The sequence below is a fragment of the Taurulus bubalis genome, assembly GCF_910589615.1.
Source record: "Taurulus bubalis genome assembly, chromosome: 20".
NCBI classification, from domain to species: domain Eukaryota; kingdom Metazoa; phylum Chordata; class Actinopteri; order Perciformes; family Cottidae; genus Taurulus; species Taurulus bubalis.
In genome coordinates this window covers 1,972,058-1,996,796 of record NC_136608.1, presented here as the reverse complement: position 1 = coordinate 1,996,796, position 24,739 = coordinate 1,972,058, and the positions used below count along the sequence as shown (strand labels likewise).

Here is a 24,739-nt window from a genome sequence, read left to right as displayed (position 1 = left end):
TTTTGTGATGTTTTATGTTGTCATATTGTTTCATTTATCAAATAAGCAAAGGGAAGTTATTTATGCCAAATAGGCACGTACATTCATGACTGAATTTATCCACCTCAGCCCAACTCATCATGCAAGTCCCCTGGTGATTACTGACCTCATCACAAACACAACAACGTGGGCTTTGGGAGGACAGCAGTCCACAGCCTCCGGCCTCTTACTCCAGATGTTAAGTCCTCTGCATTGTTTGAGTTCCCTGACCACTGAACCCCGTCACGTGTTGCTATTTGTCCCGGTCTTGGCTTAGTTATGCAACGGTTATTTACATATATTGCATCTGGGTCTATTGTGACCTTACCCATAATGTCCTTGCTGTCATTGAGCTTGTACATCCTATCCAAGAGCACAGTGTTGGCCTACATCTTTAACCTATCATCTTGCTGCTGTCTCTTTTGAAATGCAACTATCCCTCTGCCCTATGTATAACCATGCTGCTGTTACACACTCATTGTCTTTGTTTTACAACCAAGAAGCCTCAGCTGTACTTGATGAAGACGCATGGTAAACATGATACCTGTTAAAGATCAATATGCTGGCATTACCATGTTAAGCCTGTTAGGTGAGAAAGAAGACACGGTCTAGCGCTCTTCTTCTTTACTTTTACTAGTCGCAGCAGAGACTTTTACAGCAGATTGTAATTGTCATTTTCAATAAGCGACAACATTGTGCAAAGAGGCTCACACCTTTTTACAGTGAGAGCTGAACATCTTGAAACACCATAGAAAGTTCACCAATACTGAACTACTCTTTATCTTCTGCCTGAAGACTTTCCACATCATCCTGTGAGCTTCTAACTGGGAGTTATGTTGTGAAATCCAATGACTCAATAGTGAAAACCCAGGATAGCAGTGATGTATAAGATCAGTACATTCTTCTGAACAGCTACTGACTCATAAAGGAGCAATGTGTTCACTATAAACATTTTTAGTGATTTCTGGAAATTATTCAGCAACAAGAAAGGGTTTCTTAACAAATAAGCTGCTAGTATTTTAAATAAAAATAAAAACTCTGTGCCCATCGGCTGTTTGGTCCTGGAAGGGATTGGCCGGTCGAGAGTCTTCCAGAACAGAGTCAGTGAACTACCAGCATCTCAACACTTCTTATGGGTTAGGAGATGAACTACACACCGTGTGGCTCGCATCTAGAATGGTTTTCTCATGTCGGCATCCTGCTTAGTACAATCAGAGGCATACCTTCAGCCACTCCTCACACATTCATATTCAGTATGTCTGAAAGAAGACGCATCATGTTTTCATGTATCAGATCTCAGTGCTTTAACCTCAGGGTTCTTCATCTAGTTCTGTACAATGTGCTGTCAGCTTTAGACTCTGAATCAGACGGGATCAAAGTACGTTTCACATACAAGGAATATGTCTTGGTGAAAGGTGCATAACCAGAGCAGTTTTATTCAATTTGGTTTTATCCCAAATGCTGTTTATAAGTGTCATTCACACTTCACCGATCCGCTGCCAGCTTGACTGCTAGCAAGTTCTCTGAGCTTTTTAAACTGCCTTTCATCCTCATTTTAACTTGGAAAAGTGTCTCCCCTGGAACACTCCAGTCTTGACTTTATGGATCCAAGTAAAATGGAGGAAAAAAATGGTTTATATGTATTTTATGAGATTGGCAATAAATGCAATGTGTACAGAATGCACAAGGTAATAACCTTATAAAGCTTTGCTTTGTAAACTCTGTTTTTAAAGGTGCTGTATAAATCCAGAAAAAAAGGTGTGAACAAAAGTCTCACCATATCAAACTGGCGTCTCGTTATTTCTCTCGCTCAATGAGTTGCACTTTCACTGCTTCTTTTTGCCCTTCTGGTCAGATGCTGAAACTGCATGTCGTTGCACAAGTACTTGTAACGAATGTGCAACGACATGCAGTTTAATCTGAATAACAGATCCAGCTCAGTACTGCTACTGTTCAACAGATCTGATGGCACACTCTGAAACCCTTTGAAGGCCCATTGACTTGAGAGGAGAGCAAAGAAACGAACCAAAGACAGGCGACTGAACACTTAGTGGGAAATACAAATGTACCAATTGCAAGACACAGTTATCCTGACAATCATCACAATATGCTTAAAACTAATTAAATGACTTGTGTTTACATTTTGTTAAGACTAGAAAAGTACAGTTTATTTCGTATTTACACACATGCAGGCAGAGCAGCCGCAGCATAGCAGGGTCGCTTCAGTTCCATTGATAAATAATCTGGCAATGCGGCGCCTTGGTGCAGGTTGTTTATGTGTGGAGGTTTGAGCTGTGCTTCAGAATGTCACAGCCGTCCAGAGGAAGGTGTTTTATTGTCTGATCCACCGCTTCGTTTTCACTAACGCTCTCTCATTCACTTTCCAGCTCAACCACAGACAATGCTGCATATATACCTTTCAAATCAAGTGTGTTCTCTTATGATAGAGAACTAGATCGCTTCTCAAGACACTTGGTGACAATATTTACAATGATCCTGTTAATGGAAACGTATGCAGTGTTTTGTGTCCTATATCGTCCCTCCCTAACTACAATACAAACCCTGCTGTTGTTCATGATGGATTATGACACTGACCAGAGGGTTGTTAAAGTGTATGTGTATGTATATATAAATATATATATATATATATATATATATATATATAAATATATATATATATATATATATCTATATATATATATATATATATATATAAATATAAATATATATATATATATATATATATATATATATATATATATATATATATAAATATCTCCCACCAGAGCTACCAGCTGGCTGTCCAGCTGAAGCCGGACCAGTCCCAGGCCTGGATGAACATGGGAGGGATTCAGCACATGAAGGTAGCAAACATCCATTCAAGTCAAAATACAACAATATGCCGTTCTTTGTAAAATGAAAAACTGTTTGATTTTCTTCAAACCAATCCAACATGCTCCAACTCTTTCCATTCAAAATCTGATGTTTTGAATTAAACATAATAAAACCTTTTCAAACATACTTGTCTATAAAAAAGTGTAGTCTTGTACAGTATTTACAATGTGGTTTTGGTTATTCAGGGCCATGTTGTTTACTCTCAAACATAAATACCAAAGGGAAAAAAGATCAAATGGGGAGGAAGATTGGATCAGTTATGTGTCAGATTAGTAATTCCTTAATCTATTCCTCACATCCTTTCCTAGTATTTAGGTGATATGCATCAGCTGGGTTTATATTAAATCTCATCTTAAACGGTAAACTGCAGTTAAGCTCTTGACAGAGCAGTACGTATGTATTCATGTGTTCTGTATGTGTGCAGGGAGACTATGCAGCAGCCAGGATGTACTACCAGCGAGCCTTGCTTCTGAGCCCTGGCTCCAAACTTCTGAAAGAAAACTTGGCCAAGCTGGACCGTCTGGAGAGAAGACTGACGGGGGAAGCGTAACCCACCTTGGTTCCCCCGACACGGGACCATCCTGGGCCCAGAGAGGGGGAGCAGGGCTCAGCCCTCCAAGCCCAAACAGCAGCCGTCAGGCAGCTCATGAAACGGAGCCGACCGGGTTACTGAGACCACCGGCCTTAAGAGCAGAGAACAAGGGTGAACCTGTCAGGGTGTGGCCTCAAAGAGACTGGTCAAGATACAGTCCAGACCTCGTAGATTGAAGGATTGATTCATCTTTGTCAAGGGATTGCACATTTATCTTTTGACATTTGTGTTTGATTGATTTATTATTTAGGTCAATGTGAAGGCATTTCCTTTACTTAATCACAGTACTTCAGTCCTGTGAGAATGTTTCTTTAGTGCAGTGTGTGAAATGTTATTATTATGATGTAAATGAGCATGAGAACAGTGTGTCTAACAAATTAATCTAAGCTCCAAGTCTCAGTGGCGTTAGCTTTGACCATGAAGGAGTCAAAGTCACTGACCAGGAGTCTGTTCACAGTCACAGAAACATCACAGAGGACTTCATATCAACACCAAACCTGTAGCCAATGAAGATGCAGGATCCTTTTCATTGAAAGTCATTAAGGCACAGCAACAATACACTGTTGTGAAAGAAGTCAGCTGCCGTTCCCACTCTCTGCTCCATACTGCCAAACCAACCAAGTCTTCTTATTCTCTCCTGAATCAGAAGACTGTGAAACAATGGGTGCAAAATCTGCACAACTGTAGCATTTGGTTGTGCTACTTGTGCAATAGCATAGCATTGGAAATGGCTATGCAACCCAAACGCTACTATGCTATATGAAGTGCTACTGTATTGCAATACTGGTTACAGGTAAGTCTTCAAGTTTTGTCGTAAAGTTGAGAGTTCATGAGTTGAAATTCAATCCAAGATTTCTTGAAACATTCGGTCAGCTGAAATTGGCAACTAGACTCTGTTGGTCTTGTTGAAACACACCGTTCATTGAAAAATATTGAGTGGTGTTTCTTTTACCTCACAGGTGATCTTTGGCCAAGAACCGATAGCCACTTGCCGAAAGCACATTAACCAGATAATAGCAATGTGGCATTAAAGCTAGTGAGAGTACACTAGATCATCCTTAACATAAAATATACTACCAAAAAACCCTGGCCAAAGTTGCCAACTCTTTTCTTAAGATATTAGCAAGCAGCATTAGCTCCAAAACGTGCTAAATGTAGCGAGAAAGTCTCCAAGTTGGCAACACTGACTGCCCTACAGGCCTCTTCATGTCTTTGAGGCCTTAAAGAGGTAAAGAGGCCTCTTTACCTCTTTAAGGCCAATCCCCCAATGTTTCATAATACACAAACAAACGTGTGAGTTAGTACTAAATGCAGCTGTTAGCTGTCAGCTAGCAGCTTGTGGAAGACTGATGCAGAATGAGCACGCGACCAGTGTGTGCAGTTAAGCAGACTGGTGATGATACCTTTACATTTCATAACAATCAATTAATTTGACCCAAATGGAATCTGAATTATTATATTTCAAGCTGCAGATTTATTTTCTTTTTTTGTCAGAGCATTTGATTGATTACTGTTGGGCCTCCATGAAAATTTCAACTAATATAACCAAAATCTTTTGAAGAAAATGACCAACCAGCTTTAATGTTAATTAGCTACAGCTGATGTCATTTGCCACTGTCAACATTGTTCATTTCAACCAGCAAAAGCAATACAGTGCCAACTAAACTTGAATTTTCATATCTGTCTGTGATAATCTGATATTACATGTTTCTGTTGGTCTGCACTTACTGTCACTTGATGACACGAGTCATCTCCATTCACCGAAGACTCACTTAAAGATCCAAAAGGTTGGGTTTAGATTATTGTGTTGAAGAGATGAGGCGTGATTGACTTCATTCCCACTCTTTGCTTGAACAGTGAAAACTGTTAAGAAAATTCAAAATCTGTAAAGATCTTGGATTTTATGATTAATGTAATATGATTCATAAGAGCTGCATTTTCTTTAGACGTGAAGTCTGCTATGTTCATCTGACCTCTATTTCCAGAACTAGCGACATCCTGAGATAATATTGCGAGTATATTCCGCTAGTTGATCGACTCCTGTGAGTGGAAACATGTGGCGTCATCGTTCTATAACCTCTGAAGATTGTGGTTTGGTTTCTTGTTGTGGTTTTGTTGACGATGATGTTTAATATGAATGAATATTGTTTAGGAATGATAATGGAATGAAAATGAAGTTATGAAGTTGCACCAAGAAAATAAAGTATATGTTTTATTAAATGTTGTTTGGATCTATTACTCTAAATATTACAAATGTTTATAAATGTTTGACAAACTACAGTTTAAGACCCACTATTTACATTACATTTCATTTAGCTGAGGCTTTTATTCAAAGCGACTTACAATAAGTGATTCAACCATGAGGACAAACTCAGAACAACAAGAATCAAGAAAGTAACATTTCTTCAAGAAAGCAAAACTACAAAGTGCTATCAGTAAGAGACATTTAAGTGCTACTTTCTTTATTTAGATTCACAAATATGTTTACATCTATATCTGCTGAATTATTATTGCAGCCTTATACAGATGGAGAGAGAACCAATTTGGTTGTTAAATGTTTTGAGAGACAGAAGGACTGAAAAATGATGATTCAAAATAGTGACGATGAGTTGTAATGCATATATGAAAAAGTTGTAAAGACTTGTATCTCAAGAGGGAGCCTCCACGCAAAGCCCCAGCAGGAGAGGAACGTAAATATTAAACGTGTGTGGATTTAACTGGTCATGCTTTGAGTAGCTGATGTACAGAGACAGAGTAGAGACTATGCACACTAAATGATGACATCACAGCAGTATCTCCTAATTAGCCTCAATAGCTGCTAGAGACGATTCCATGAAATAAAAATGGTTGCACAGCTGTATTGGACTAAAGTATTTTAAGATCAACAACTTCCGGTTTGGGGGTCTCAGGATCGCCTCTCTGCTGTTCACAGATCATGTGGTCCTGTTTGCCTCTCGGACCGTGACCTCCAGCATTCACTGGGACGTTTTGCAGCTGAGTGTGAAGGGGCAGGGATGAGAGTCAGCACCTCCACATCTGAGGCCATGGTGCTCTGCCGGAAACCAGTGGATCGCTCCCTCCAGGTGGGGACAAAATGCCTACCCCAAGGGAAGGAGTTCAAGTATCTCGGGGTCTTGTTTACGAGTGAGGGTAAGATGGAGTGGGAGATCGACAGCCGGATCGGTGCGGCTGCAGCAGTAAAACAGGTGCTGTACCGGTCCGTCTTGGTGAAGAGGAGCTGAGCCGGAAGGAGAAGCTCCCCAGATAGCAGTTGACTCCGGGGCGGATCTGCCTTCAGGTCGTCAGATCCGCCTTGCTGTCAGACTCAGTTTGGCCATGTGCACCGGATACGCCCCGCCTCCGGATCGCGCACCTTCAGACCGCGGATTAACTGCGGACAACAGGCGGATGCAGCCTCTCACTGAAGTACAAGCAGAATAGCTGCAGGTGTATTTAAATTGCACAAGTCTGTGTAATATATATATATATATATATATATATATATAAATTATATATATATATATATATATATATATAATTTATAAGCAAACAAACTATTTTATTTTTTATTTAAATATATATTCATAAAAGAATCATAAAAAAAAATAGCCTCTTCCCATATGCTGTGTTCTAGAAGATTCGAAGAGAAAGGATAGATGACAACAAACAACCAATCATGATCATGAAGTATGTTTACGCCCTACTTCCAACTGATGTTCACGTCTCATTTCACACCTGTCTTTTCTAATCTGACACCAGCTGCACCACGCGTTTTTATAACGTTTTAGGTAAGTGTTCGATATTATATTGGTTGCTATTGTCGATTATGCTGGACTATTTGTGGTTATTGTAGACGCGCCGGAAAGGGGGCGTGGTTAGTGCTATTTCTGTTGTGGAAGTCCCACAAACGTAACATCAAACACCCTGGATCATGATATCCGTAGCCCGCTCAGCCTCTCCGTGACATGAGCTGCGTCTGATGCAGCTGCTTTCAATCGCCAGGACGTCAGTGATGACGATTCAGCGTCACGTTGCACAAGCTTTATTTTATGTCATGTAGCAATAAAGGTGTGTCTAAGCTTTTTGACCAGCTGTGGAGGATGAAGCAGGAGTCAGGACACTGTTTGAATACTCTTCTCAAGAGAGAACACAGGACACTTATACAGCAGACACGTTTGTTCCAGCAGGGATAAAGAATGGATTTAATTGGGGCTGCAACAACGAATCGATAAAAATCGATTATCAAAAGAGTTGGCAACGAATTTCATTATCGATTCGTTGTGTCGCGCGATTATTACGGCAGTCAATAAGTCACGGAGAAGAAGAAGACAAAAAGAGCAAAGCAGAGTAACTGGCCGCCAGCGTTTCTGAGATTGCAGTGAGACACGAGAAAAGCTGAGGTCGTGATCTTCTCAAAAATAGAAGATCTTTGACGAGTCGAGTCTTGGCCAATCGGCGTCTTCATGTTCCTCAAACTTGGTGTGGCGTGAGGTCTTGGTCCTGATGGACCTCAACCTCCTGCCAGATGGAAGGGACTCAAACAGCAAAATGCAGTTTCCATGTGAAAACAACGAGTGTCAAAGATTACAAATCGCTGCATTAAAACAGGAAACTTGTTGAATATCTTCTTTGTCCACTATTCGGTTGGTAAAAAACAGTGATCCCATTCTACAAGCCTTGGGGGAAGAAAAACATGGTTGCTATCTCCAGTTCAACTAGTGTAAGAAGACCCATGGAAACTTCTTTTTCCACCCATCACATCCACAGAGGGCAACAAGGACCCTTGGAGAATGTGGGCATCAATCCCACTACCTCTTGCATGCGAAGCAAGCACTCTACCACTTGAGCTAATTCCCCTGTTCAGCAAACAGGCGTGTAGGCTCAATGTAGCTCCTCCTACAGTCTATTTACCACTTCTTTTTTTTACTTTCCAGGACAAAGAAAAACACAAGGAAAATGGCCTGGAACTGAATTTGATCCTGGAATTTGGTAGAGACAATCATTGCTAAACTTTGTGGACTTCATAGGGAACCAATGGAGATAGGGTAGGCCAGCAGCCAATCCAACAAGATGCCACAGAGCAATGTAATGTAGAGAGCAAAGTATCTACATCAACCCAAAGTATGTCACCTTGTCCATCCAACGAATGTCTTCCATCCACCTTGTTTTCTCTCAATTTCAGAAAATGAGATCTTTGAAACTTGCGGAGAATGCAGGCATTGATCCCGCTACTTCTTGCATGCTAAGCGAGCACTCTACCATTTGAGCATATAATAAAAAGAGTACCTGATGCTCTCATCACGTTTTACTGCTTTAAGTTGCATTTCCAACTTTTATGCTCCGAAAATACTTTTCAGCCTTAACAGAGTCCAAGAGTTCATTTTGTTGTCAAACACTTAGATTCTATGATTTCCTGCATTTAATGCATCATAGAATGCCAGACATTCAAGTTGTACTATATTGTAAGAGTACCTGATGCTCTCATAACGTTTTACTGCTTTAAGTTGCATTTCCAACTTTTTTGCTCCGAAAAGACGTTTTAGCCTGAACAGAGTCCAAAAGTGCATTTTGTTGTCGAACACATAGATTCTATGATTTCCTGCATTTATGCATCATAGAATACCAGACATTCAAGTTTCTATATAATATTGAGTACCTGATGCTCTCATCACGTTTTACTGCTTTAAGTTGCATTTCCAACTTTTATGCTCCGAAAAGACTTTTCAGCCTCAACAGAGTCCAAAAGTGCATTTTGTTGTCGAACACTTAGATTCTATGATTTCCTGCATTTATGGCATCATAGAATACCAGACATTCAAGTTGTACTATATTGTAAGAGTACCTGATGCTCTCATCACGTTTTACTGCTTTAAGTTGCATTTCCAACTTTTATGCTCCGAAAAGACTTTTCAGCCTTAACAGAGTCCAAAAGTGCATTTTGTTGTCAAACACTTGGATTCTAAGATTTCCTGCATTTAATGCATCATTGAATACCAGACATTCAAGTTGTACTATATTGTAAGAGCACCTGATGCTCTCAAAACGTTTTACTGCTTAAAATTGCATTTCCAACTTTCTTGCTCCGAAAAGACATTTCAGCCTGAACAGTCCAAAAGTGCATTTTGTTGTCGAACACTTAGATTCTATGATTTCCTGCATTTAATGCATCATAGATCACCAGACATTCAAGTTTCATTATAATATAGAGTACCTGATGCTCTCATCACGTTTTACTGCTTTAAGTTGCATTTCCAACTTTTATGCTCCGAAAAGACTTTTCAGCCTGAACAGAGTCCAAAAGTGCATTTTGTTGTCAAACACTTGGATTCTAAGATTTCCTGCATTTAATGCATCATTGAATACCAGACATTCAAGTTGTACTATATTGTAAGAGCACCTGATGCTCTCATAACGTTTTACTGCTTAAAATTGCATTTCCAACTTTCTTGCTCCGAAAAGACATTTCAGCCTGAACAGTCCAAAAGTGCATTTTGTTGTCGAACACTTAGATTCTATGATTTCCTGCATTTAATGCATCATAGATTACCAGACATTCAAGTTTCATTATAATAAAACAGTACCTGATGCTCTCATCACGTTTTACTGCTTTAAGTTGCATTTCCAACTTTCTTGCTCCGAAAAGACGTTTCAGCCTGAACAGAGTCCAAAAGTGCATTTTGTTGTCGAAGACTTAGATTCTTTGATTTCCTGCATTTAATGCATCATAGAATGCCAGACATTCAAGTTGTACTATATTGTAAGAGTACCTGATAATCTCATCACGTTTTACTGCTTTAAGTTGCATTTCCAACTTTTATGCTCCGAAAAGACATTTCAGCCTGAACAGAGTCCAAAAGTGCATTTTGTTTTCGAACACTTAGATTCCATGATTTCCCACATTTAATGCATCATAGAATGCCAGACATTCAAGTTTCTATATAATATAGAGTACCTGATGCTCTCATCACGTTTTACTGCTTTAAGTTGCATTTCCAACTTTTATGCTCCGAAAAGACTTTTCAGCCTGAACAGAGTCCAAAAGTGCATTTTATTGTCGAACATTTAGATTCTATGATTTCCTGCATTTAATGCATCATAGAATGCCAGACATTCAAGTTGTACTATATTGTAAGAGTACCTGATGCTCTCATAACGTTTTACTGCTTTAAGTTGCCTTTCCAACTTTCTTGCTCGTTTCAGCCTCAACAGAGTCCAAAAGTGCATTTTGTTGTCGAACACTTAGATTCTATGATTTCCTGCATTTAATGCATCTTAAAAAACCAGACATTCATGTTTCATTATAATAAAACAGTACCTGATGCTCTCATCACGTTTTACTGCTTTAAGTTGCATTTCCAACTTTCTTGCTCCGAAAAGACGTTTCAGCCTGAACAGAGTCCAAAAGTGCATTTTGTTGTCGAAGACTTAGATTCTTTGATTTCCTGCATTTAATGCATCATAGAATGCCAGACATTCAAGTTGTACTATATTGTAAGAGTACCTGATAATCTCATCACGTTTTACTGCTTTAAGTTGCATTTCCAACTTTTATGCTCCGAAAAGACATTTCAGCCTGAACAGAGTCCAAAAGTGCATTTTGTTTTCGAACACTTAGATTCCATGATTTCCCACATTTAATGCATCATAGAATGCCAGACATTCAAGTTTCTATATAATATAGAGTCCCTGATGCTCTCATCACGTTTTACTGCTTTAAGTTGCATTTCCAACTTTTATGCTCCGAAAAGACGTTTCAGCCTGAACAGAGTCCAAAAGTGCATTTTGTTTTCGAACACTTAGATTCTATGATTTCCTGCATTTAATGCATTATAGAATGCCAGACATTCAAGTTTCTATAAAATACAGAGTACCTGATGCTCTCATCACGTTTTACTGCTTTAAGTTGCATTTCCAACTTTTATGCTCCGAAAAGACTTTTCAGCCTTAACAGAGTCCAAAAGTGCATTTTGTTGTCAAACACTTGGATTCTAAGATTTCCTGCATTTAATGCATCATTGAATACCAGACATTCAAGTTTCTATATAATATAGAGTACCTGATGCTCTCATAACGTTTTACTGCTTTAAGTTGCATTTCCAACTTTCTTGCTCCGAAAAGACATTTCAGCCTGAACAGAGTCCAAAAGTGCATTTTGTTGTCGAAGACTTAGATTCTTTGATTTCCTGCATTTAATGCATCATAGAATGCCAGACATTCAAGTTGTACTATATTGTAAGAGTACCTGATAATCTCATCACGTTTTACTGCTTTAAGTTGCATTTCCAACTTTTATGCTCCGAAAAGACATTTCAGCCTGAACAGAGTCCAAAAGTGCATTTTGTTTTCGAACACTTAGATTCCATGATTTCCCACATTTAATGCATCATAGAATGCCAGACATTCAAGTTTCTATATAATATAGAGTACCTGATGCTCTCATCACGTTTTACTGCTTCAAGTTGCATTTCAAACTTTTATGCTCCGAAAAGACGTTTCAGCCTGAACAGAGTCCAAAAGTGCATTTTGTTGTCAAACACTTGGATTCTATGATTTCCTGCATTTAATGCATCATAGAATACTAGACATTCAAGTTGTACTATATTGTAAGAGTACCTGATGCTCTCATCACGTTTTACTGCTTTAAGTTGCATTTCCAACTTTTATGCTCCGAAAAGACTTTTTAGCCTTAACAGAGTCCAAAAGTGCATTTTGCTGTCAAACACTTAGATTCTATGATTTCCTGCATTTAATGCATCATAGAATACCAGACATTCAAGTTGTACTATATTGTAAGAGTACCTGATGCTCTCATCACGTTTTACTGCTTTAAGTTGCATTTCCAACTTTTATGCTCCGAAAAGACTTTTCAGCCTCAACAGAGTCCAAAAGTGCATTTTGTTGTCGAACACTTAGATTCTATGATTTCCTGCATTTAATGCATCTTAAAAAACCAGACATTCATGTTTCATTATAATAAAACAGTACCTGATGCTCTCATCACGTTTTACTGCTTTAAGTTGCATTTCCAACTTTCTTGCTCCGAAAAGACGTTTCAGCCTGAACAGAGTCCAAAAGTGCATTTTGTTGTCGAAGACTTAGATTCTTTGATTTCCTGCATTTAATGCATCATAGAATGCCAGACATTCAAGTTGTACTATATTGTAAGAGTACCTGATAATCTCATCACGTTTTACTGCTTTAAGTTGCATTTCCAACTTTTATGCTCCGAAAAGACATTTCAGCCTGAACAGAGTCCAAAAGTGCATTTTGTTTTCGAACACTTAGATTCCATGATTTCCCACATTTAATGCATCATAGAATGCCAGACATTCAAGTTTCTATATAATATAGAGTCCCTGATGCTCTCATCACGTTTTACTGCTTCAAGTTGCATTTCAAACTTTTATGCTCCGAAAAGACGTTTCAGCCTGAACAGAATCCTAAAGTGCATTTTGTTGTCGAACACTTAGATTCTATGATTTCCTGCATTTAATGCATTATAGAATGCCAGACATTCAAGTTTCTATAAAATACAGAGTACCTGATGCTCTCATCACGTTTTACTGCTTTAAGTTGCATTTCCAACTTTTATGCTCCGAAAAGACTTTTCAGCCTCAACAGAGTCCAAAAGTGCATTTTGTTGTCGAAGACTTAGATTCTTTGATTTCCTGCATTTAATGCATCATAGAATGCCAGACATTCAAGTTGTACTATATTGTAAGAGTACCTGATAATCTCATCACGTTTTACTGCTTTAAGTTGCATTTCCAACTTTTATGCTCCGAAAAGACATTTCAGCCTGAACAGAGTCCAAAAGTGCATTTTGTTTTCGAACACTTAGATTCCATGATTTCCCACATTTAATGCATCATAGAATGCCAGACATTCAAGTTTCTATATAATATAGAGTACCTGATGCTCTCATCACGTTTTACTGCTTTAAGTTGCATTTCCAACTTTTATGCTCCGAAAAGACTTTTCAGCCTGAACAGAGTCCAAAAGTGCATTTTATTGTCGAACACTTAGATTCTATGATTTCCTGCATTTAATGCATCATAGAATGCCAGACATTCAAGTTGTACTATATTGTAAGAGTACCTGATGCTCTCATAACGTTTTACTGCTTTAAGTTGCCTTTCCAACTTTCTTGCTCGTTTCAGCCTCAACAGAGTCCAAAAGTGCATTTTGTTGTCGAACACTTAGATTCTATGATTTCCTGCATTTAATGCATCTTAAAAAACCAGACATTCATGTTTCATTATAATAAAACAGTACCTGATGCTCTCATCACGTTTTACTGCTTTAAGTTGCATTTCCAACTTTCTTGCTCCGAAAAGACGTTTCAGCCTGAACAGAGTCCAAAAGTGCATTTTGTTGTCGAAGACTTAGATTCTTTGATTTCCTGCATTTAATGCATCATAGAATGCCAGACATTCAAGTTGTACTATATTGTAAGAGTACCTGATAATCTCATCACGTTTTACTGCTTTAAGTTGCATTTCCAACTTTTATGCTCCGAAAAGACATTTCAGCCTGAACAGAGTCCAAAAGTGCATTTTGTTTTCGAACACTTAGATTCCATGATTTCCCACATTTAATGCATCATAGAATGCCAGACATTCAAGTTTCTATATAATATAGAGTCCCTGATGCTCTCATCACGTTTTACTGCTTTAAGTTGCATTTCCAACTTTTATGCTCCGAAAAGACGTTTCAGCCTGAACAGAATCCAAAAGTGCATTTTGTTGTCGAACACTTAGATTCTATGATTTCCTGCATTTAATGCATTATAGAATGCCAGACATTCAAGTTTCTATAAAATACAGAGTACCTGATGCTCTCATCACGTTTTACTGCTTTAAGTTGCATTTCCAACTTTTATGCTCCGAAAAGACTTTTCAGCCTTAACAGAGTCCAAAAGTGCATTTTGTTGTCAAACACTTGGATTCTAAGATTTCCTGCATTTAATGCATCATTGAATACCAGACATTCAAGTTTCTATATAATATAGAGTACCTGATGCTCTCATAACGTTTTACTGCTTTAAGTTGCATTTCCAACTTTCTTGCTCCGAAAAGACATTTCAGCCTGAACAGAGTCCAAAAGTGCATTTTGTTGTCGAAGACTTAGATTCTTTGATTTCCTGCATTTAATGCATCATAGAATGCCAGACATTCAAGTTGTACTATATTGTAAGAGTACCTGATAATCTCATCACGTTTTACTGCTTTAAGTTGCATTTCCAACTTTTATGCTCCGAAAAGACATTTCAGCCTGAACAGAGTCCAAAAGTGCATTTTGTTTTCGAACACTTAGATTCCATGATTTCCCACATTTAATGCATCATAGAATGCCAGACATTCAAGTTTCTATATAATATAGAGTACCTGATGCTCTCATCACGTTTTACTGCTTCAAGTTGCATTTCAAACTTTTATGCTCCGAAAAGACGTTTCAGCCTGAACAGAGTCCAAAAGTGCATTTTGTTGTCAAACACTTGGATTCTATGATTTCCTGCATTTAATGCATCATAGAATACTAGACATTCAAGTTGTACTATATTGTAAGAGTACCTGATGCTCTCATCACGTTTTACTGCTTTAAGTTGCATTTCCAACTTTTATGCTCCGAAAAGACTTTTTAGCCTTAACAGAGTCCAAAAGTGCATTTTGCTGTCAAACACTTAGATTCTAGGATTTCCTGCATTTAATGCATCATAGAATACCAGACATTCAAGTTGTACTATATTGTAAGAGTACCTGATGCTCTCATCACGTTTTACTGCTTTAAGTTGCATTTCCAACTTTTATGCTCCGAAAAGACTTTTCAGCCTCAACAGAGTCCAAAAGTGCATTTTGTTGTCGAACACTTAGATTCTATGATTTCCTGCATTTAATGCATCTTAAAAAACCAGACATTCATGTTTCATTATAATAAAACAGTACCTGATGCTCTCATCACGTTTTACTGCTTTAAGTTGCATTTCCAACTTTCTTGCTCCGAAAAGACGTTTCAGCCTGAACAGAGTCCAAAAGTGCATTTTGTTGTCGAAGACTTAGATTCTTTGATTTCCTGCATTTAATGCATCATAGAATGCCAGACATTCAAGTTGTACTATATTGTAAGAGTACCTGATAATCTCATCACGTTTTCCTGCTTTAAGTTGCATTTCCAACTTTTATGCTCCGAAAAGACATTTCAGCCTGAACAGAGTCCAAAAGTGCATTTTGTTTTCGAACACTTAGATTCCATGATTTCCCACATTTAATGCATCATAGAATGCCAGACATTCAAGTTTCTATATAATATAGAGTCCCTGATGCTCTCATCACGTTTTACTGCTTCAAGTTGCATTTCAAACTTTTATGCTCCGAAAAGACGTTTCAGCCTGAACAGAATCCTAAAGTGCATTTTGTTGTCGAACACTTAGATTCTATGATTTCCTGCATTTAATGCATTATAGAATGCCAGACATTCAAGTTTCTATAAAATACAGAGTACCTGATGCTCTCATCACGTTTTACTGCTTTAAGTTGCATTTCCAACTTTTATGCTCCGAAAAGACTTTTCAGCCTCAACAGAGTCCAAAAGTGCATTTTGTTGTCGAAGACTTAGATTCTATGATTTCCTGCATTTAATGCATCATAGAATACCAGACATTCAAGTTGTACTATATTGTAAGAGTACCTGATGCTCTCATCACGTTTTACTGCTTTAAGTTGCATTTCCAACTTTTATGCTCCGAAAAGACTTTTCAGCCTTAACAGAGTCCAAAAGTGCATTTTGTTTTCGAACACTTAGATTCCATGATTTCCCACATTTAATGCATCATAGAATGCCAGACATTCAAGTTTCTATATAATGTAGAGTACCTGATGCTCTCATCACGTTTTACTGCTTCAAGTTGCATTTCAAACTTTTATGCTCCGAAAAGACGTTTCAGCCTGAACAGAGTCCAAAAGTGCATTTTGTTGTCAAACACTTGGATTCTATGATTTCCTGCATTTAATGCATCATAGAATACTAGACATTCAAGTTGTACTATATTGTAAGAGTACCTGATGCTCTCATCACGTTTTACTGCTTTAAGTTGCATTTCCAACTTTTATGCTCCGAAAAGACTTTTTAGCCTTAACAGAGTCCAAAAGTGCATTTTGCTGTCAAACACTTAGATTCTAGGATTTCCTGCATTTAATGCATCATAGAATACCAGACATTCAAGTTGTACTATATTGTAAGAGTACCTGATGCTCTCATCACGTTTTACTGCTTTAAGTTGCATTTCCAACTTTTATGCTCCGAAAAGACTTTTCAGCCTCAACAGAGTCCAAAAGTGCATTTTGTTGTCGAACACTTAGATTCTATGATTTCCTGCATTTAATGCATCATAGAATACCAGACATTCAAGTTGTACTATATTGTAAGAGTACCTGATGCTCTCATCACGTTTTACTGCTTTAAGTTGCATTTCCAACTTTTATGCTCCGAAAAGACTTTTCAGCCTCAACAGAGTCCAAAAGTGCATTTTGTTGTCGAACACTTAGATTCTATGATTTCCTGCATTTAATGCATCATAGAATACCAGACATTGAAGTTGTACTATATTGTAAGAGTACCTGATGCTCTCATCACGTTTTACTGCTTTAAGTTGCATTTCCAACTTTTATGCTCCGAAAAGACTTTTCAGCCTTAACAGAGTCCAAAAGTGCATTTTGTTGTCGAACACTTAGATTCTATGATTTCCTGCATTGAATGCATCATAGAATACCAGACATTCAAGTTGTACTATATTGTAAGAGTACCTGATGCTCTCATCACGTTTTACTGCTTTAAGTTGCATTTCCAACTTTTATGCTCCGAAAAGACTTTTCAGCCTTAACAGAGTCCAAAAGTGCATTTTGTTGTCAAACACTTAGATTCTATGATTTCCTGCATTTAATGCATCATAGAATACCAGACATTCAAGTTGTACTATATTGTAAGAGTACCTGATGCTCTCATCACGTTTTTACTGCTTTAAGTTGCATTTCCAACTTTTATGCTCCGAAAAGACTTTTCAGCCTCAACAGAGTCCAAAAGTGCATTTTGTTGTCGAACACTTAGATTCTATGATTTCCTGCATTTAATGCATCATAGAATACCAGACATTCAAGTTGTACTATATTGTAAGAGTACCTGATGCTCTCATCACGTTTTACTGCTTTAAGTTGCATTTCCAACTTTTATGCTCCGAAAAGACTTTTCAGCCTTAACAGAGTCCAAAAGTGCATTTTGTTGTCGAACACTTAGATTCTATGATTTCCTGCATTTAATGCATCATCGAAGACCAGACATTCAAGTTGTACTATATTGTAAGAGTACCTGATGCTCTCATCACGTTTTACTGCTTTAAGTTGCATTTCCAACTTTTATGCTCCGAAAAGACTTTTCAGCCTTAACAGAGTCCAAAAGTGCATTTTGTTGTCAAACACTTAGATTCTATGATTTCCTGCATTTAATGCATCATAGAATACCAGACATTCAAGTTGTACTATATTGTAAGAGTACCTGATGCTCTCATCACGTTTTACTGCTTTAAGTTGCATTTCCAACTGTTATGCTCCGAAAAGACTTTTCAGCCTTAACAGAGTCCAAAAGTGCATTTTGTTGTCAAACACTTAGATTCTATGATTTCCTGCATTTAATGCATCATAGAATACCAGACATTCAAGTTGTACTATATTGTAAGAGTACCTGATGCTCTCATCACGTTTTACTGCTTTAAGTTGCATTTCCAACTTTTATGCTCCGAAAAGACTTTTCAGCCTCAACAGAGTCCAAAAGTGCATTTTGTTGTCGAACACTTAGATTCTATGATTTCCTGCATTTAATGCATCATAGAATACCAGACATTGAAGTTGTACTATATTGTAAGAGTACCTGATGCTCTCATCACGTTTTACTGCTTTAAGTTGCATTTCCAACTTTTATGCTCCGAAAAGACTTTTCAGCCTTAACAGAGTCCAAAAGTGCATTTTGTTGTCGAACACTTAGATTCTATGATTTCCTGCATTGAATGCATCATAGAATACCAGACATTCAAGTTGTACTATATTGTAAGAGTACCTGATGCTCTCATCACGTTTTACTGCTTTAAGTTGCATTTCCAACTTTTATGCTCCGAAAAGACTTTTCAGCCTTAACAGAGTCCAAAAGTGCATTTTGTTGTCAAACACTTAGATTCTATGATTTCCTGCATTTAATGCATCATAGAATACCAGACATTCAAGTTGTACTATATTGTAAGAGTACCTGATGCTCTCATCACGTTTTACTGCTTTAAGTTGCATTTCCAACTTTTATGCTCCGAAAAGACTTTTCAGCCTCAACAGAGTCCAAAAGTGCATTTTGTTGTCGAACACTTAGATTCTATGATTTCCTGCATTTAATGCATCATAGAATACCAGACATTCAAGTTGTACTATATTGTAAGAGTACCTGATGCTCTCATCACGTTTTACTGCTTTAAGTTGCATTTCCAACTTTTATGCTCCGAAAAGACTTTTCAGCCTTAACAGAGTCCAAAAGTGCATTTTGTTGTCGAACACTTAGATTCTATGATTTCCTGCATTTAATGCATCATCGAAGACCAGACATTCAAGTTGTACTATATTGTAAGAGTACCTGATGCTCTCATCACGTTTTACTGCTTTAAGTTGCATTTCCAACTTTTATGCTCCGAAAAGACTTTTCAGCCTTAACAGAGTCCAAAAGTGCATTTTGTTGTCAAACACTTAGATTCTATGATTTCCTGCATTTAATGCATCATAGAATACCAGACATTCAAGTTGTACTATATTGTAAGAGTACCTGATGCTCTCATCACGTTTTACTGCTTTAAGTTGCATTTCCAACTGTTATGCTCCGAAAAGACTTTTCAGCCTTAACAGAGTCCAAAAGTGCATTTTGTTGTCAAACACTTAGATTCTATGATTTCCTGCATTTAATGCATCATAGAATACCAGACATTCAAGTTGTACTATATTGTAAGAGTACCTGATGCTCTCATCATGTTTTACTGCTTTAAGTTGCATTTCCAACTTTTATGCTCCGAAAAGACTTTTCAGCCTTAACAGTCCAAAAGTGCATTTTGTTGTCGAACACTTAGATTCTATGATTTCCTGCATTTAATGCATCATAGAAGACCAGACATTCAAGTTGTACTATATTGTAAGAGTACCTGATGCTCTTATCACGTTTTACTGCTTTAAGTTGCATTTCCAACTTTTATGCTCCGAAAAGACTTTTCAGCCTCAACAGAGTCCAAAAGTGCAATTTGTTGTCAAACACTAGATTCTATGATTTCCTGCATTTAGTGCATCATAGAATACCAGACATTCAAGTTGTACTATATTGTAAGAGTACCTGATGCTGTCATCACGTTTTACTGCTTTAAGTTGCATTTCCAACTTTTATGCTCCGAAAAGACTTTTCAGCCTTAACAGAGTCCAAAAGTGCATTTTGTTGTAAAACACTTAGATTCTATGATTTCCTGCATTTATTGCATCATAGAAGAACAGACATTCAAGTTGTACTATATTGTAAGAGTACCTGATGCTCTCATCACGTTTTACTGCTTTAAGTTGCATTTCCAACCTTTATGCTCCGAAAAGACTTTTCAGCCTCAACAGAGTCCAAAAGTGCAATTTGTTGTCAAACACTTAGATTCTATGATTTCCTGCATTTAATGCATCTTAAAAAACCAGACAGTCATGTTTCATTACAATAAAAGAGTACCTGGTGCTCTCATCACGTTTTACTGCTTTAAGTTGCATTTCCAACTTTTATGCTCCGAAAAGACTTTTCAGCCTTAACAGAGTCCAAAAGTGCATTTTGTTGTCAAACACTTAGATTCTATGATTTCCTGCATTTATTGCATCATAGAATAACAGACATTCAAGTTGTACCTCTATTGTAAGAGTACCTGATGCTCTCATCATGTTTTACTGCTTTAAGTTGCATTTCCAACTTTTATGCTCCGAAAAGACTTTTCAGCCTTAACAGAGTCCAAAAGTGCATTTTGTTGTCAAACACTTAGATTCTATGATTTCCTGCATTTAATGCATCATAGAATAACAGACATTCAAGTTGTACTATATTGTAAGAGTACCTGATGCTCTCATCATGTTTTACTGCTTTAAGTTGCATTTCCAACTTTTATGCTCCGAAAAGACTTTTCAGCCTTAACAAAGTCCAAAAGTGCATTTTGTTGTCAAACACTTAGATTCTATGATTTCCTGCATTTAATGCATCATAGAATACCAGACATTCAAGTTGTACTATATTGTAAGAGTACCTGATGCTCTCATCACGTTTTACTGCTTTAAGTTGCATTTCCAACTTTTATGCTCCGAAAAGACTTTTCAGCCTTAACAGAGTCCAAAAGTGCATTTTGTTGTCAAACACTTAGATTCTATGATTTCCTGCATTTAATGCATCATAGAATACCAGACATTCAAGTTGTACTATATTGTAAGAGTACCTGATGCTCTCATCACGTTTTACTGCTTTAAGTTGCATTTCCAACTTTTATGCTCCGAAAAGACTTTTTAGCCTCAACAGAGTCCAAAAGTGCAATTTGTTGTCAAACACTTAGATTCTATGATTTCCTGCATTTAATGCATCTTAAAAAACCAGACAGTCATGTTTCATTACAATAAAAGAGTACCTGGTGCTCTCATCACGTTTTACTGCTTTAAGTTGCATTTCCAACTTTTATGCTCCGAAAAGACTTTTCAGCCTTAACAGAGTCCAAAAGTGCATTTTGTTGTCAAACACTTAGATTCTATGATTTCCTGCATTTAGTGCATCATAGAATACCAGACATTCAAGTTGTACTATATTGTAAGAGTACCTGATGCTGTCATCACGTTTTACTGCTTTAAGTTGCATTTCCAACTTTTATGCTCCGAAAAGACTTTTCAGCCTTAACAGAGTCCAAAAGTGCATTTTGTTGTCAAACACTTAGATTCTATGATTTCCTGCATTTAATGCATCATAGAATACCAGACATTCAAGTTGTACTATATTGTAAGAGTACCTGATGCTCTCATCACGTTTTACTGCTTTAAGTTGCATTTCCAACTGTTATGCTCCGAAAAGACTTTTCAGCCTTAACAGAGTCCAAAAGTGCATTTTGTTGTCAAACACTTAGATTCTATGATTTCCTGCATTTAATGCATCATAGAATACCAGACATTCAAGTTGTACTATATTGTAAGAGTACCTGATGCTCTCATCATGTTTTACTGCTTTAAGTTGCATTTCCAACTTTTATGCTCCGAAAAGACTTTTCAGCCTTAACAGTCCAAAAGTGCATTTTGTTGTCGAACACTTAGATTCTATGATTTCCTGCATTTAATGCATCATAGAAGACCAGACATTCAAGTTGTACTATATTGTAAGAGTACCTGATGCTCTTATCACGTTTTACTGCTTTAAGTTGCATTTCCAACTTTTATGCTCCGAAAAGACTTTTCAGCCTCAACAGAGTCCAAAAGTGCAATTTGTTGTCAAACACTTAGATTCTATGATTTCCTGCATTTAGTGCATCATAGAATACCAGACATTCAAGTTGTACTATATTGTAAGAGTACCTGATGCTGTCATCACGTTTTACTGCTTTAAGTTGCATTTCCAACTTTTATGCTCCGAAAAGACTTTTCAGCCTTAACAGAGTCCAAAAGTGCATTTTGTTGTAAAACACTTAGATTCTATGATTTCCTGCATTTATTGCATCATAGAATAACAGACATTCAAGTTGTACTATATTGTAAGAGTACCTGATGCTCTCATCACGTTTTACTGCTTTAAGTTGCATTTCCAACCTTTATGCTCCGAAAAGACTTTTCAGCCTCAACAGAGTCCAAAAGTGCAATTTGTTGTCAAACACTTAGATTCTATGATTTCCTGCATTTAATGCATCTTAAAAAACCAGACAGTCATGTTTCATTACAATAAAAGAGTACCTGGTGCTCTCATCACGTTTTACTGCTTTAAGTTGCATTTCCAACTTTTATGCTCCGAAAAGACTTTTCAGCCTTAACAGAGTCCAAAAGTGCATTTTGTTGTCAAACACTTAGATTCTATGATTTCCTGCATTTATTGCATCATAGAATAACAGACATTCAAGTTGTACCTCTATTGTAAGAGTACCTGATGCTCTCATCATGTTTTACTGCTTTAAGTTGCATTTCCAACTTTTATGCTCCGAAAAGACTTTTCAGCCTTAACAGAGTCCAAAAGTGCATTTTGTTGTCAAACACTTAGATTCTATGATTTCCTGCATTTAATGCATCATAGAATAACAGACATTCAAGTTGTACTATATTGTAAGAGTACCTGATGCTCTCATCATGTTTTACTGCTTTAAGTTGCATTTCCAACTTTTATGCTCCGAAAAGACTTTTCAGCCTTAACAAAGTCCAAAAGTGCATTTTGTTGTCAAACACTTAGATTCTATGATTTCCTGCATTTAATGCATCATAGAATACCAGACATTCAAGTTGTACTATATTGTAAGAGTACCTGATGCTCTCATCACGTTTTACTGCTTTAAGTTGCATTTCCAACTTTTATGCTCCGAAAAGACTTTTCAGCCTTAACAGAGTCCAAAAGTGCATTTTGTTGTCAAACACTTAGATTCTATGATTTCCTGCATTTAATGCATCATAGAATACCAGACATTCAAGTTGTACTATATTGTAAGAGTACCTGATGCTCTCATCACGTTTTACTGCTTTAAGTTGCATTTCCAACTTTTATGCTCCGAAAAGACTTTTTAGCCTCAACAGAGTCCAAAAGTGCAATTTGTTGTCAAACACTTAGATTCTATGATTTCCTGCATTTAATGCATCTTAAAAAACCAGACAGTCATGTTTCATTACAATAAAAGAGTACCTGGTGCTCTCATCACGTTTTACTGCTTTAAGTTGCATTTCCAACTTTTATGCTCCGAAAAGACTTTTCAGCCTTAACAGAGTCCAAAAGTGCATTTTGTTGTCAAACACTTAGATTCTATGATTTCCTGCATTTAGTGCATCATAGAATACCAGACATTCAAGTTGTACTATATTGTAAGAGTACCTGATGCTGTCATCACGTTTTACTGCTTTAAGTTGCATTTCCAACTTTTATGCTCCGAAAAGACTTTTCAGCCTTAACAGAGTCGAAAAGTGCATTTTGTTGTAAAACACTTAGATTCTATGATTTCCTGCATTTATTGCATCATAGAATAACAGACATTCAAGTTGTACTATATTGTAAGAGTACCTGATGCTCTCATCATGTTTTACTGCTTTAAGTTGCATTTCCAACTTTTATGCTCCGAAAAGACTTTTCACCCTTAACAAAGTCCAAAAGTGCATTTTGTTGTCAAACACTTAGATTCTATGATTTCCTGCATTTAATGCATCATAGAATACCAGACATTCAAGTTGTACTATATTGTAAGAGTACCTGATGCTCTCATCACGTTTTACTGCTTTAAGTTGCATTTCCAACTTTTATGCTCCGAAAAGACTTTTCAGCCTTAACAGAGTCCAAAAGTGCATTTTGTTGTCAAACACTTAGATTCTATGATTTCCTGCATTTAATGCATCATAGAATACCAGACATTCAAGTTGTACTATATTGTAAGAGTACCTGATGCTCTCATCACGTTTTACTGCTTTAAGTTGCATTTCCAACTTTTATGCTCCGAAAAGACTTTTTAGCCTCAACAGAGTCCAAAAGTGCAATTTGTTGTCAAACACTTAGATTCTATGATTTCCTGCATTTAATGCATCTTAAAAAACCAGACAGTCATGTTTCATTACAATAAAAGAGTACCTGGTGCTCTCATCACGTTTTACTGCTTTAAGTTGCATTTCCAACTTTTATGCTCCGAAAAGACTTTTCAGCCTTAACAGAGTCCAAAAGTGCATTTTGTTGTCAAACACTTAGATTCTATGATTTCCTGCATTTAATGCATCATAGAATACCAGACATTCAAGTTGTACTATATTGTAAGAGTACCTGATGCTCTCATCACGTTTTACTGCTTTAAGTTGCATTTCCAACTTTTATGCTCCGAAAAGACTTTTCAGCCTTAACAGAGTCCAAAAGTGCATTTTGTTGTCAAACACTTAGATTCTATGATTTCCTGCATTTAGTGCATCATAGAATACCAGACATTCAAGTTGTACTATATTGTAA

At 37.2% G+C, this 24,739-nt stretch overlaps 1 protein-coding gene across 1 annotated transcript in view; it reads left to right on the top strand.

Annotated features, from left to right (window-relative positions):
* The window catches only part of tmtc1 (transmembrane O-mannosyltransferase targeting cadherins 1), a gene marked incomplete at both ends in the record, with an annotated part of 35,658 nt that extends 32,195 nt beyond the window's left edge, over positions 1-3,463 (top strand). The window contains 2 exons of the mRNA XM_079236025.1: positions 2,805-2,882; positions 3,338-3,463. Of these exons, the coding sequence (XP_079092151.1) occupies positions 2,805-2,882; positions 3,338-3,463 (204 nt within the window). The remainder of the gene's footprint in view (positions 1-2,804; positions 2,883-3,337) is intronic.
* Positions 3,464-24,739: the final 21,276 nt, after the last annotated feature.